The sequence below is a fragment of the Anastrepha ludens genome, chromosome 6, assembly GCF_028408465.1.
Source record: "Anastrepha ludens isolate Willacy chromosome 6, idAnaLude1.1, whole genome shotgun sequence".
NCBI lineage: Eukaryota > Metazoa > Arthropoda > Insecta > Diptera > Tephritidae > Anastrepha > Anastrepha ludens.
This window is the reverse complement of record NC_071502.1, coordinates 81,222,710-81,239,159: the sequence shown is the minus strand read 5'-3', so window position 1 is coordinate 81,239,159 and position 16,450 is coordinate 81,222,710. Positions and strand designations below refer to the sequence as shown.

Sequence of the window (16,450 nt, the reverse complement as noted above, 5' to 3'; positions counted from 1 at the left end):
TCTTCTCGTGTAGCTGTTCATTACACATTGTGGGGGTGGAGTCATTGAGCCATTTGGAAATACGCCAAGAGTCAATGGACGTCGATATCGTTATTAATATTTTAACGTTCTTTGGCGTATTGGATATTCACGATTTGAGATTTCAGCACAGCCGAGAACAGTAACTTTGTGACACTTAAACAAACTTGAACTAAAGCGTATCGAAAAATCAGCTAAGCCCAGAGTGATTTAAAGCATTCAATTCGAAATATTGCCAGTGTACAACGGTAATCAGAACTGCTTTCAAACTAAATTTTTTTCAAATAATTCGTTCGTTTAGTTGGAAGATTTTCGCAGAATGATTTTCCTAGAAATATCTATTACTACTCACAATTACTCAAAACGGAATGCTGTTCTGGAAATCGAAATCGTTAAAATTTTCCAGTTAAATTTTCGGCAACTTAAACGTTAGCGGTTTGTGGCATTCTTACGAGTATAAACTGTTTGTTGAAATAAATTTATCAAAATGTATATTAAGTATTTACTCAAGAAAAACTGCATATATTTATGTAAATAAAAGTTTTTATTTAAAACTTATTCAAAAACTTTTAGGGGAAAACACAAGAACTCCAAGCAAGAGCTAATTTTAGTCGAGTTTATGGGATCTCATACAGATTTGGCGAAGAATTTTTCGAAGAGCGACAGAGTTGCTGTTGAGGAAAAGTGGAAAGAGCTAACGACGCTGCTAAATGCAGAAGGGCCGTCCCAAAAAGATGTTAATGGATGGAAAAAAGTAAGTATTTAGTCAAATATTAAAATAAATATTTTTGAGTTGTCGTTTTTCAAGATATGGTCTGACTGGAAGGGTTGCATTCGGAAAAAGGTTGCCCACATCAATCTAGAATCGAGGGCAACAGGAGGTGGACCCTTTAATAAGCATGTACTGACGAGCAACGAAGAATGTGTTGCAAGAACTTGTGGAATTTTTGCAGCCGTTGAGGGCATAAACCAGTCTAGAATCTTTGGGACAGAAGAAAATAATAGCGCTATCGAATCTGAGGAAGAACGTCCCCAAACAAGTAGGGAAGCGGTGGCTACCCCGAGAGCTGCAAAAAGGCCACGAGTGTCAACGCAGGACAGCCTTCAGTCGTGTATGGCAACGCAATCTAGTTGTATGGAGAAAATATCCACCACTTTAGATAACATTTGCGAAAACCAACACAAGATTGCAAAATCGCAGGAAGATGAAAGGGCAGAGATTCGACGACTTTGTCGTGCTGTTGAGAAACAAAATGAATTGCTGGCAGAGCAAAATCGCTTGAAGACTCAAAGTATAGAGCAAAAGCAAAGACATTACTTTAAAATGGAGCAGTTGCAACATGAAACAGTTAAAATTAAAATTAAAATGCTTGAGATAGAGACTAAAAAATAAATATAAAACAATCTTATTGAATTGTTATGTAAGGGAGAATGGGGAGTTTTGAGACGGGTTTTGTTTTTGGACCCGTATTACTCAAAATCTCAATATTCTGCATATGTCAACGATGGAATCTTTAGTCAATGAATACTGGAAGCTATTGGTATGGCCTATTTAACAAAACTACAATTTTCCTTAAAATTAAAATTGTATATAATAATGTAAAATATAATACAAAATACAAAAATGTGGGGAGTTGTGAGACACCATGGTTTAAATCAATAAAAATTACTTATTTTAGTTGTTAGTTCTTTATTAAGATGAAAAAGAAAAAAGAAAAGACAATTGTTATAAAAAAGTTTATAAAAAATGCAATGACATCAATCTGATGATACGCAGTGAGAACATGTATAATAACCAGTTCGTAAATTGGCACACTTTAGGTGCACAGCTCGATCGCATACATTGCAATGAATGGAGTTGTTTCTGCTTAACTTTTTGGGCATTACACCTTTGATGATATATATATATATATACAAATGATATGATATATATACAAACAATGCATGAATATTGCGAGGTACTTATGAAAGATGCGTTAAAACGTCGAAAAAAACGGTGTCTCACAACTCCCTAAATCGTTTTTTTTTATAAATGGCCGCGTAGTCATAAACACATCGAACGTTCATGCCCAAGTGAATGTGTAAATTCAAAGCTAATAGGACAATTAATAATTTGTATATATTGACATTTGCAATTTGCTATAACAACTGATCGAATGTATCGCAAAACAAATGATGAAAAAAACTTACCGAGACATTCCAAAACACAGTAGCTGGAGAGGCGCGTCGAATGCGTGTAAATACGACCAATGCTAGCTGAAAAGTGAGATCGCATCGAGAACACTTGTTGAAACTTAAAATCGAATGTAAACAAATGAATAATGCCGAACGGTAACAATGTCTCACAACTCCCTGTGTCTCACAACTCCCCATTCTCCCCTATATATTTACTTTTAATATGAATAAATTTTATGTTTCATAATATTAAATTTCTAGCAATAAAGTCTCTTATATTTCTGCCAACACTATATAAACTACTGTTTTCCTCATTTTCAGCAATTTCCTCATCATTTGGATTGTTTTCTAATACGCTTTCTGTTCATTCTATTCTGTTCTGTCATCTATTTGATTACTCCTACATATGTTATGTAGTGCGCAACAAACATTTATTATCTTCACTACCTTTCATTGTTTCGGCTGTTTCGAACTTAAATTTGAATTTAAATGAAATCGGACGAATTACAGAACACCCAGAACAAAATCGTACGAATTGCCATTTCGGATCCGAATTGAAATCGCGCGATTTTCAAAAATGCCTGATAATAATAATAATGAATATTTAAATACCAATAATTAATTTACGTACGTTCGATTTTCATTTTTATATACGTTTGTTAATAAATTTTATATTATAATTTAAAGCACATGAAAATTCAAAATTTGCAATTTTTGTTTTTTTTTATTTCCCCTATTACGACTTTACGCTTATCCGACGTACTTCGTATCCACTCTACCTCAAGTAAATGAGATCTTACCGAACTGCGATAACGCTATTGTTAATATCTGGCGCAAATAAAAACGACTCCCTTAAAAACTTTATAATTGAATTTGTGTGTATGTATGTGCATTTGGCATCAGTATCAATACTCCAGCACAATGTCCCCGCATAATCCATCATCTATTCGTAACAATGTCATTACAAGCATCGAGCAAACGACAAGTGTGCGTGATATACCACACACATACGAACGCGCATTTCTCTATACGAGTATTTGTATTATATTTCGGACTGTTTACTAGTTCGTGGTGTTCAGGAGCGTTGGTACTTCTTCAGTGATTCTTGACGGCAGAGACGAAGAAAATAAATTGTTATGATTTCACACCTGGTTACATGGCAATGCCCTGCAATGACGAAGAAGCATTTCCACTTTCCTGGCTTGTATTTAATAGAACTTTATGTACCTTAATATATGTATGCATTATATATGTATGTATAGGCATGCATGAAGCTTCTTGAATTACAGAAGCGCTCGCAGAAATCCCCAAACACGGGTTTCCGCAAATATACACGCCCACAAATGCGTGTTCATAAATCACCGGGGGCATGTGAGCAAAATTCAGCTTGCTTGTACAGATCTGTGTATACAATACGATGTATTATATATGTATAAGTATGTAGGTGTATAGTCTCTATATGAGCTTTACTAAATACGAATATTTTAGAACTGGTATCGTACTGGTGCATTTTAAGTCGTGACAATATATTTTCTTTGGAAATCTTCAAAAAATAGCAATAAATATGTGCGTTAATTTTTTTTTTTGTTTTCTTCAGTTTTTAACAAATTTAGTTTAAAAAGCATATGGCTTAGAAACGATTGGGAATCAATCAGCGCTTTCTCATCATCAACGTGTGTATGTATATGTCTTGCATAGCTAAAAGAGATCTATTGGCGAAAAGACCTTTGTTACGCGTTTTTTGCTATTCTGATAGAAAATGATGAAAATGCAAAAGGAGGATAATTTTCAATTTCACTCGTTTCTTCTACAGTTACACTTCAAAGAAGAATACAACTGACTTGAAAAAACATTAATTATTTCAGCAAGTAGAAATGGTCGGATTCTCTAAACATTTTTTACTCGAGAGTTTCTAGGATTGCTAATTACGAATTTCGTTCAAAATGACGGCTTAAACATGGCACTCAGATTTGAATAAAAAATAGTTTAAAAAAACTAAAAAACACGCTTTTATTGCCAATCCAACTAAAAAGTATAAAATAAATTGTAATGACAAAGAGACCTATAATGAAGTAATAGCAAATCGAACGATCAGTCATAGTCAACTACCTCAGAACAGAATTATAACAAAAATTAAGATACAAATAGAATAATTCAAATTAGAGTTAAAAGCGTGGGATGCTTGATACAGTAAATATTACAATCATTCTATTGGCAACTACCTATGTACAGAAGGTTATGAAAATGAAGCAAAATGCATCCCACGCTTTTAACTCTAATTTGAATTATTTTATTTAATTTTTTTTTTTTAGTTTTTTTAAACTATTTTTTATTTTCTACTTTTTAGTTCGATTAGCAAAAAAGCGTGTTTTTTAGTTTTTTTTTTTTTAACTATTTTTTATTATGAATGAAAATTATTGTTATCATTGCAGTCAGTGAATTAATGATTCGATATATTCGTGTTATATATTATTTAATTCCTTTCTTATCGACTGTGAGTCTAAAGCTATGCAGTTATCGGCCGTGATAAAGAAGTAATCGGGATGAAGAACTTATTTCGTGGAGGGAGCCTGAGAAACGGCTACCCCACTCCATTGGCCAGTTTTTTTTCGATTTTCGTGGTGTGGTGCACTATGAATTCCTTCCATCTGGCCAAACTGTTAATAAGGAATATTATTTGAGCGTTATGCGTCGTTTACGTGAAGCAATTCGTCTAAAAAGACCAGAATTATGGGCCAACAACTCTTGGTTTTTGCATCACGATAATGCACCGTCACACACTGCACTCGTTCTTCGTGACCATTTCGCCAAAAATTCCACGCATATCGTTCCGCAACCACCGTATTCGCCTGAATTGGCTCCGTGCGACTTCTGGCTATTCCCAAAACTCAAGAGACCACTCCGGGGAACGCGTTTCGAGTCGATTGAGGAGATAAAAGCTGAATCGAAGAAGGTGCTGATGGCTATACCGGAAATGGACCATTTGGCATGTTTCGGGGATTAAAAACATCGATCGCATAAGTGTATTTCATCGAGAGGGGATTATTTTGAAGGGGATGAAATTGATTTACAAGAATAAATAAAAAATTTTCATTTTACAACCAAATTCACCTTACTTTTTGCCCACAGGTAAAAAAAGAAAATATTAATCCTGGCAATCCTAATAAGGATAATGGAAAACTTTTATCAAATTATTGCATTGTCATCGGTCCTTGATAGGTGTGCAAAATTCCAAGTCGATCAGATTTTTAGAAGCCAGTGAAAATTAAGCTCAAAGATTCCGTTACATACATACATACATACATGCATACACACATACATACATACAACCCGACCTAATAAAAGTGTGTTAAAAAGAGCTGTATCGTTCGGTAATTCGCTTTTTGTTTTTGGATGGGAAAAAATGCAAGGAGATAAACGCAAAGTTGGATGCTGTCTATGGGGACGCTTCGCCATCTATGACCACAGTTAGATATTCCATTTTTAATGAGGAGTGACCAGAAGGGTCGGCAGGTGTGGTTACCGCGGAAATTATTCAAAAAGTCCGCGACATAATTCTCGCTGATCGACGAACGAAAGTGCGCGAAGTAACAGAGGCCATAGGTGAGTCCACCGGAATGGCATTTAATATTTTACATGATAAGTTGGCGATGAAAAAATTGTCGCTCGATGGGTGCCGCGATTGCTCACACAGGACAACAAGCGGATGCGCTTGTTAACTTCGTAGCAGTATTAGGGGGAATTTAAGCGAAGGAATTTTTGCGTTGATGAAACCTGGATCCATCATTACACATCGGTCCTTGATAGGTGTGCAAAATTCCAAGTCGATCAGATTTTTAGAAGCCAGTGAAAATTAAGCTCAAAGATTCCGTTACATACATACATACATACATGCATACATACATACATACATACAACCCGACCTAATAAAAGTGTGTTAAAAAGAGCTGTATCGTTCGGTAATTCGCTTTTTGTTTTTGGATGGGAAAAAATGCAAGGAGATAAACGCAAAGTTGGATGCTGTCTATGGGGACGCTTCGCCATCTATGACCACAGTTAGATATTCCATTTTTAATGAGGAGTGACCAGAAGGGTCGGCAGGTGTGGTTACCGCGGAAATTATTCAAAAAGTCCGCGACATAATTCTCGCTGATCGACGAACGAAAGTGCGCGAAGTAACAGAGGCCATAGGTGAGTCCACCGGAATGGCATTTAATATTTTACATGATAAGTTGGCGATGAAAAAATTGTCGCTCGATGGGTGCCGCGATTGCTCACACAGGACAACAAGCGGATGCGCTTGTTAACTTCGTAGCAGTATTAGGGGGAATTTAAGCGAAGGAATTTTTGCGTTGATGAAACCTGGATCCATCATTACACATCAAAAACTAAGCAGCAATCGAAACAATGGATTTCTCTCTGTTAATCTGCTCCAAAGAAGGCGAAGACAGTCCCATCGGACGGAAAGGTTATGAGGATGATTTTTTAGGATGCGAATGGCGTGATCTTCATGGATTTTTTAGTAAAAAGAAGAACAATCACTGGGCAATATTGCAGTGAGTTATTGAACCACTTTCACGAAAAATTGAAGGGGACACCGCCACATTTGGCAAAAAAGAAGGTGATGTTTCGCCTCGATAATGCACCAGCACTTTTATTCGGAGTTTTCACCGCCAAACTACATTAAACGCGTTATGAAATACTGCGGATCCCCTGATTCACTCGATCTGGCTTCCTGCGACTTTTTCTTGTTCACTAACATGAAGAAATGGCTCGAGGGAATCAAATTTAGTTCAAACGTGGAAGTCATTGCCGAGCCAGAGGCGTATTTTGGAAAGTTCGTCGAATCAAATTTTGGGAGAGGTTAAAAAAATGGCCGGAACGTGGAGAGAAGTGCAAGGAAATTTAGAAAACTAAAAGGAGATTTCTTTGAAAAATAAAAAATTAAAATTTCTAGCACTGATACTTATTGAAACCCGCTCGTATAATGGTTGAACTTTCAAGTTGTCGCTCTGGGTGTAGTTTATTTATTTCATATGAGGAAACTTCAACTATTCTTTTAATTTTTTTTAATATAGCAAGAAGAACTAAATTGGTCTTTTTTTAATTTTCGTCCTTCACGGAGAATCGAATCACGTTCTCTAAGAATTCCGAATGGTAGTCACGCACAAACCCATTCGGCTGCGACAGCCGCCTTATGTATTACTAATATTATTGTAACATATATTCTTTCAAAAACTTTAACTACATATTTTTCAAAGACATTATTTTATAATATGCATTTCTCCTGGCGTTAAGTAAACAAACATTTTAGTACAATAGCTGGAAATATCCTTTTTCATTGCATTTCCATATTAATACTAGAAGTAAGTATAAGTGTTTAAAACCCCATTTTGAAAAATTTAGCCCTTCGAAAACTTAAAATCCTTTTGAATGTTAAGATGATGAGAAAATAAAGTACAGTATTCTTGTATTATTAAAGTGCAACATTATTATAAGAAAACTTATAACTTCAAGTGCACATGACGATTTCCCGGGATGATAAAAGAAATTGATTTTTGTCGCACGGTATGATCACTAACCATTTCTTCTAAAACCGATGAGAACAAGTGAGCATGGATGTGATTGTTAATGCTAATACTAATGTGAAATGGACTTTTAAAAAATTTTTTGTATACTATCCACAAATACTTTTGACTGGTACTATGCCGAAATGCACTGGTTGCAAATTACTCAGAAAACTCTCTCAAATAAACCACAAGGCAAGTTAATACTCGTACATAAATGCGAACTATTTTGTTTGTAGTGGAAAGCGTTGCCACGAAGCTGCAGAATCTGATTCTTAAACCAACAAAATAGCTAACTTTCAATTGCACAATTTATTGTTCTCTTTTCTTGTTGTTGTGTGCAATAATAACAACAATATTGTAGAATTGTTCGGTAATAAAGTGAATATTACTTTGATATCTACGCTCTCTGGAATGGTGTGAATTGAATTGCATGTTGTCAGTAATACATACGAACTAAAGTAGCTGACCACCCAATGAGAAGGCAGGCAAATGGGAGACCACAGCACAAGTACTAACGACTCAATTACCAGTTGTGAATGAAAGTGAATATGAGTGGTCGGCTATAGGGGGGCATCGCATGACAGAGGAAAATGTGGTGAATTTATATTTAGACATCTTTCATACCAGGAACTACGTCGCACGTATTTAGTGCTTGGAAGCAGTTGCTATGGTATTTATTTACTTTGAGAGCAACGCTTCGAATGTGTGTGGCTGCTGCAGAGCTTTAGATTGTTGGCATGACTTAAAAGGCTGGGGTCATTTGCATTGTTTCGTCGGCGATATTTAAAACATATTTAAGAAAAGCAAGTGCGGTTGAAATCTATGGATTTAAAGAGATTTAAACTCCCGCGGTACAAAAAATGTTAGAAAAATTTGCTGAAAACAAGCAGCGAATAGGAATCAAATAATATTTATTTCTTGTGACTAAATGTATTTGTTTGTTCCTTTGATTGGATTTAATTTGTTTTAATTGAAAAATCATTTTTTTCTGTTTCCTTATTAGTTGTGCTTTTTATATTGAACGCTTTTCCCCGCTCTTTATGCATATGTATGCGCGTGTGTGCGTAGTTATGTACCTGAATAATATATTGAAGCTTTTCTCACTTTTTGTAAATAAAGTACTGTAAGAAGGAAGGATTTTATAGACCCCCCGAGCATTTTTGGCTTATAGGTAGAACTTTGTTAAAGCCACTAATATCACTTATTTCACTACAGTGGTACTCAATATTACTAAATTATTTAACAACTATGAAAACTACATTTCCAATCACAATAAAAATAATATTTCACTACCCTAAATCAGAAGTCTCAGTCCGTTCTGAGTCGTGGAATACAAGATTTGGTATCAAATATTTGTGTCCTGCCAGGCTTTTATCCTAGTATGAATGAAGCCGCCCCGTGCTTCTAGTCCGTAAACATATTTCAATGTATCGCTTGTTACGAGCTTTATTTCTTTTCATTATTTTATGCGATGCCTTCTTCTTCTTCTTAATTGGCGCGATAACCGCTTACGCGATTTTGGCCGAGCTTAACAAAGCGCGCCAGTCGTTTCTTTCTCGTGCTAACCGGCGCCAGTTGGACACACCAAGTGAAGCCAAGTCCTCCTCCACCTGATCTTTCCAACGCAGAGGAGGCCTTCCTCTTCCTCTGCTACCACCAGCTGGTACCGCATCGAATACTTTCAAAGCCGGAGCGTTTGTATCCATTCGGACGACATGACCCAGCCAACGAAGCCGCTGGATCTTTATTCGCTGCGCTATGTCTATGTCGCCGTAAAGCTCATACAGCTCATCGTTCCATCGCCTGCGATATTCGCCATTGCCAACGTGCAAAGGTCCAAAAATCTTACGCAGAATCTTTCTCTCGAACACTCCAAGCGTCGCTTCATCGGATGTTGTCATCGTCCACGCTTCTGCGCCATACGTTAGGACGGGCATGATGAGAGTCTTGTAGAGTGTTAGTTTTGTTCGTCGAGAGAGGACTTTACTGCTCAGTTGCCTACTTAGTCCAAAGTAGCACTTGTTGGCAAGAGAGATTCTACGTTGGATTTCAAGGCTGACATTGTTATCGGTGTTAATGCTGGTTCCTAAATAAACGAAGTCTTTTACAACCTCGAAATTATAACTGTCTACAGTGACGTGAGTGCCGATACGCGAGTGCGCCGACTGTTTGTTTGAAGACAGGAGGTACTTCGTTTTGTCCTCGTTCACCACCAAACCCATTCGCTTTGCCTCTTTATCCAGTTTGGAGAAGGCAGAACTAACAGCGCGGTTGTTAAGACCGATGATATCAATATCATCGGCATACGCCAACAATTGTACGCTCTTATAAAATATTGTGCCTGAGCGATTAAGTTCTGCGGCTCGTACGATGCTCTCCAACATCAGGTTAAAGAAGTCACACGACAGCGAGTCACCCTGTCTGAAACCTCGTTTGGTATCAAACGGCTCGGAGAGGTCCTTCCCAATTCTGACGGCGCTGCTGGTGTTGAGCAACGTCATCTTACATAGCCGTATTAGTTTTGCGGGGATACCATATTCAGACATAGCGGCATACAGGTAACTCCTTTCCGTACTGTCGAATGCAGCTTTGAAGTCGACGAAAAGATGGTGTGTGTCGATTCTCCTTTCATGGGTCTTTTCCAAGATTTGGCGTATTGTGAATATTTGGTCGATGGTAGACCTTCCAGGTCTGAAGCCACACTGATAAGGTCCAATCAGTTGGTTGACGGTGGGCTTCAGCCTTTCACACAATACGCTCGCTAGAACCTTATAGGCGATATTTAGAAGACTAATCCCGTGGTAATTGGCACAAATTGCAGGATCGCCCTTCTTATGGATTGGGCAGAGCACACTTAAATTCCAATCGGCAGGCATGCTTTCATCCGACCATATTTTGCATAGGAGCTGATGCATGCACCTTACCAGCTCCTCGCCGCCATGTTTGAATAGCTCAGCCGGCAGTCCGTCGGCGCCCGCGGCTTTGTTGTTCTTTAGCCGTGATATTGCTATTCTCACCTCGTCATGGTCGGGTAACGGAACGATAATTCCGTCGTCAACGATTGGGGTATCGGGATCTTCACTTTCTCTATGACATGCGCAGCTGTCACTGTTTAACAGGTTCGAGAAGTGTTCCCTCCATAATTTAAGATTGCTCTGTACGTCAGTCACCAGATCACCGTCTTTGTTCTTACAGGAAAACGCCCCGGTCTTAAAACCTTCTGTAAGCCGCCGAACTTTCTGGTAGAATTTTCGGGCGTTGTTCCTATTGGCCAGCATCTCAAGCTCCTCGCACTCACGTATTTCGGCCTCTCGTTTCTTCTGTCGGATAATACGTCTCTCTTCCTTTTTCAGCTCTCTGTAGCGATCCCACATGGCTCGCGTTGCGCCCGATCGCAGCGTGGCTCTATAGGCGGCATCTTTTCTTTCGGCGGCAGCATGACATTCCTCGTCGTACCAATTGTTTTTTCGGGCTCGCCGGAATCCGATTTCTTCTTCGGCGGCGGTACGTAGGGAACGAGAAATGTTGCTCCATTGCTCGCGCATGCCGGTGTGTTGGGCAGTGCTCTCCGAGAGCAGGAGTGAGAGTCGAGTGGCGAATCTTCTGGCTGTCTGTTGTGATTGCAGCTTTTCGATGTCGAACATTCTTTGCGTAGGTAGATGTACGTTTTTTGCTGCACAGAGGCGCGTGCGCAATTTGGCTGCAACAAGGTAATGATCCGAGTCGATGTTGGCTCCTCGGATCGTACGTACATCTAATACACTAGAAGCGTGTCTTCCATCTATCACAACATGATCGATCTGGTTTCGTGTTTTTCGATCAGGGGACAGCCAGGTAGCTTGGTGTATCTTTTTATGCTGGAATCTGGTGCTGCAGACTACCATGTTTCGGGCCCCGGCGAAGTCGATCAGTCTCTGTCCGTTGCCGGATGTTTCGTTGTGCAGGCTGAATTTTCCGACTGTGGGACCAAAAATTCCCTCCTTGCCCACCCTGGCGTTGAAGTCGCCAAGCACGATTTTTATGTCGTGGCGGGGGCAGCGCTCATAGGAACGTTCCAAGCGCTCATAGAAAGAATCCTTGGTCGCATCGTCCTTCTCTTCCGTCGGGGCGTGGGCGCAAATTAGCGAGATGTTAAAAAATCGCGCTTTGATGCGGATTATTGCGAGACGCTCGTCCACCGGAGTGAACGACAGTACTTGGCGACGAAGTCTCTCTCCCACAACAAATCCGACACCGAATTTGCGCTCCTTTACATGGCAGCTGTAGTAGACGTCGCAAGGTCCTAGGTTTTTCTTACCTTGCCCCGTCCATCGCATCTCTTGGATGGCAGTGATGTCAGCCTTTACTCTCACGAGGACATCAACCAGCCGGGCAGAGGCACCTTCCCCATTAAGGGACCGGACATTCCAGGTGCATGCCCTCAAATCGTATTCCTTATTTCGTTTGCAGGGGTCGTCATCAGTGTTGGAAGTTCTCATCCGAGGCTTTGTTGCTGTTTTCATTGGGGGGGCTTTTTAAGTGGCGGGTCCCAAACCCAGCGCACAACCAGCTATGCTGGGATGCTTCGCCTTCTCACGTTAGCTCACTCCCGAACGGGTGTTCGGAAGCTAACCAGAGGATACGTGGGCTAATCCCGTACGTTGTGAGCTGCTTGAACCATATGTAGAATAATCGTCCTGGCCACTCCCAAGTGAATGGCGATCAGTAACTTTCCCCACTTGCGTGGACTTCTACACATGGAACCATCCTCCAATCTGGACTTCTACACATGGAACCATCCTTAAATCAGAAGTCTCAGTCCGTTCTGAGTCGTGGAATACAAGATTTGGTATCAAATATTTGTGTCCTGCCAGGCTTTTATCCTAGTATGAATGAAGCCGCCCCGTGCTTCTAGTCCGTAAACATATTTCAATGTATCGCTTGTTACAAGCTTTATTTCTTTTCATTATTTTATGCGATGCCTAGTAAGTCGATATTCAGCTTCGGCAACTCTGTGGGGATAGGTTCAAATGCTGCTACTTTCAAGTCGAGACACCTGCCGAACTTTTTCCTATGCTTCTAGCAAAACTAGTAGCGCCTTGGAGGCTAAAGAATAAATGGCAAAGCGATAGTTTACTTGCATTTACTGAAGATCGTTTCAGGTGTTTTTCTAGTAAAGCAGTTATTACTTATATTAATTTTTAGTGTACTCTGTTCACATCGGTGCCATCGCATTCACTTGCCGCGATAATGAAGAAGAAGGAAGGTATTTTTATTTCAAGAAATTTTACTATGTGCGTATAGTCCCCTGAGTCGCAATTGCATGCAATGTACTCAGAATTTAGCTCTGGTTTTGACTTTTCAGTAATATTCGTCCGATTTGACGCACTGTCATTCGCAATAATGACTAAAGTATTGCCTTTACACTCGTCAAAATAAATACATAGCTATTATTTTACTTTTTTCAGTACATTCTAAATATACACGGACTTTTTTTTTTTTTGAGCTTATTACATTTTATACTTCATTCAATCTTTCCAAATAGGCAGGATTGGGGCGAGTAAAAAGTTTGTACCGAAGCTTGCACTTCTGTCTTCACTGACGGCTTTCAGAGAAAGGGGAATTGCACTACTTATTTCTCAGCAAAGCTCAGAAAAGATAGATCTCCACTATTTCGAATACCCTTTGGCCCCAGTACAATAGAAGGAGAACTCTGAAAGTCCTGGCGACTCCACGCCGTTCAATTTCCAAACTCGTAGCTAAGTTTACCGGTCATTGGACGATCGGCAGACAAGCAGAAAAGCTAAGGTTACCATTTACTCCTCATTGCTGTAGAAGGGGTCTGCTTCAGAGAAGGGGTCTGCTGGTCACTTTCTGTGTAAATGTCCGGGCTTGGCAGCTACGCGATTAAAGTCACTGGGTGCTCCTTCCTTCGACCGCATGAGGCAGTGCGCTAACCTAAATCCCATCAATTTTCATCATTACATCAACAGTTCTGGCTCCGGTTGTAGATATCTGCATGTTAGAGGTTTCATAATGGTATCAAAACGGCGCTTTAATGCCACTTGCGGAGTGCCAGTCTAGTACTTCAACCATTTCACCTACCTACCTATACTTCATTCACAATAAATGCTGCGGATCTATTAGAAAATCTAGCTTAACACACGTGCTTGGTCGATTTGAGCCTTACCTATCATCTATTGCATTTTTTTACGTAACCTTATGGTTTCTGTTCCGCGAATCTGATATTAATTATAGTAAGTAAACTATCAGGCGCCCGAACTATCAGTGGAATAAATGAAGTACTGGCAGATTTTCTCAGGAAAGATTAAGAGTTGACTCCTCTCATTAGGCAATGGATAACAGTTTTTGTTACTGCATCTGCTGCTCTCTGCCAATTCAGTTTAAACTGCTGCTCATTTTTAATTTCTTTTTTTTTTCAGTTTTAGCAATTGCCTAATATTTTGCATTAGGTCGCAATTGTGCCTAGTTTGGTGGGTCCTTTGAACAATATTTATCTCCTTGATTTTCATACCACTGCATAGCAAGAAGGCTATAATAATATGATGCTAGATCAAATTAGAACATAACTTAGCCTTTATGTTGTTTTATCAATGGCAGCAAGGGTTTTTGTGAACATTCCTTCATATAAATTTCTTGATTTATAATGTCCATATAAATGAACATTTTGCTTTTTATATCACACTGGCAGATGGCTTGGCAAACCAAGTGCACTAAGTCCAATAATTTTAGCTTAAAGGCACCTGGGACTCCTTCTTCGTTGCAGTATAAAACTCAGTGTGCTGAATCTATTTAAAGTGTGCTTTAGCGTATATTTCATCGTCCTGGGTGGTTATGGATATCTTGACGGTATAATTTTCACGCACATGATCACTTTTGCACATGTTTTGGACGTTTGCTCCCGACATACTGGCCTATTTTGCAGCATCTGGAAGTGAAAGATTGGGGAAAGGGAAAGTGACGCGATTCTTTGACTTTTGTTTCTGATTCAAATCCTTTTTTTCTTCCACCACCAAACCTTCATTTCACCGATAAGGTTTCATTAAACTTTTTTAACACATAGGTTAGCATACTTTTCGGTCAATTTGAAGTTTTTCCTTTGGCATTGGGCGACAATTGGCTATTTTCTTGCTCTTTGCGCACAATTCTCTTCGCAAACCGACACTTAGCCGAATACATTTTGAAGAATAAGTAGAAATTCCAAAAATTAATTAATAATGACAACAAACACTATAAATATTTATACTTATTTTTTAATTACAGTTAATTTTTCGCAAGTGATGAGTAAACTCGGCCAAAATCGCGTGAATCGTTATCGTGGCAATCAAGAAGAAGAAGAAGAAGATGAGTAAACACAATCAACTTGTTTTGTGTGACCATTCTTTATTCGCTTCTTAAATTCGCTACTATAAAGAGAGTTCCCGCTAAGATAATCCATCTCATCAGAGCCATTTACGAGAACTCTGAGGTGGCAGTGCTTGACAACGGCAACATGAGCGACCCATCCTCCAACAGAGCAGTCTTAAGGCAAGATTGGCCCTGTCTCTCCAGTCACCCCTGTCTCCCCTGCATCCTACACGACGTTATGAGCCAGTTGACCCTGCACAAAATAGGCATCGTATGGAATTTCACCGGACATCTTGAGGGTGTGGACTTCTCCGATGGCATCTGCCTCCTCTCTCACAAACTCACTGACATGCAAGCGAAGGCAGACAGACTAGTCACGCTGGCAGGCACTGTCAAACTGGAGGTCAGCATTGCTAAGACTAAGGCTATGAGAGTCAACCACAATAAATCAAGACATATAATGGTTAACGGGTGTCCGGTGAGATTTGTCGAAAGCTTTTGCTCCATCGTTTGCACCATCACGACTGACGGCGGAACAGATAATATGTCAAGTGCAGCCTAACAAGCATAGGCGCACTAAACTGCGCATATTCAGCAAATGTGTGAAGTTTTTGTTGTTGTACGAGAGTGAAATATGACTGGTCTCCAACACCATCGCACAGAGGCTACTATCTTTAGAATATTCTGACCGAACATCAACAGCAACAACGCGCTGTGGAAATCAACGAATGAGAAGCCCAGCCTATGGCAAATCAAACGCAGAAAGTGGCGATGGGAAAATCACATGCTTAGAAAACCACCAGATAGCATCACGCGAATGGCACTGGACTGGAGCCCGCAAAGGAGCAGAGGTCGATGTTGCGCAAACTAGCAGATGCCGACATCACTTGAGACGGCGCAAAAATAGCAGTTCAAAACTGCGTACGATAGAAAAGTCTTGTCGAGGCCCTCTGCTGCCAAGCGCAATGAACAAAAATATATAAAAAAAGATTCACTAAATCAATATAATAGGACTATGAATAAGTTCGTGCGGTTTTTTTTCGAAATTTGAAACTTTATTGACGTAAAATGGTTACAAATTTAATATTCAAAATATTGTCCATCGCTTACTACTACTTTTTCCCATCTTTCTGGCAATTCACGGATTCCCTTTGTGAAAAATTCGGTCGGTTTTGCCGCAATCCACGAATCGATCCATTTTTTGACTTCATCGTAATTACGGAAGTGCTGGTCAGCCAGGCCATGTTGCATCGATCGGAAGAGATAGTAATCGGATGGCGCAAGGTCTGGACTATACGGCGGGTGGGGTAGGACATCCCATTTGAGCGTTTCTAAGTATG

At 39.6% G+C, this 16,450-nt stretch overlaps 1 protein-coding gene across 1 annotated transcript; it reads left to right on the top strand.

Annotated features, from left to right (window-relative positions):
* The first annotated feature begins 505 nt into the window (after positions 1 to 505).
* Positions 506 to 15,115, top strand: LOC128867133 (uncharacterized). The gene is made up of 4 exons (XM_054108233.1): positions 506 to 516; positions 592 to 772; positions 827 to 1,310; positions 15,027 to 15,115. Exons 1-4 carry the CDS (start codon positions 506 to 508, stop codon positions 15,113 to 15,115), a joined length of 765 nt encoding a protein of 254 aa, XP_053964208.1.
* The last annotated feature ends 1,335 nt before the right edge of the window (positions 15,116 to 16,450 follow it).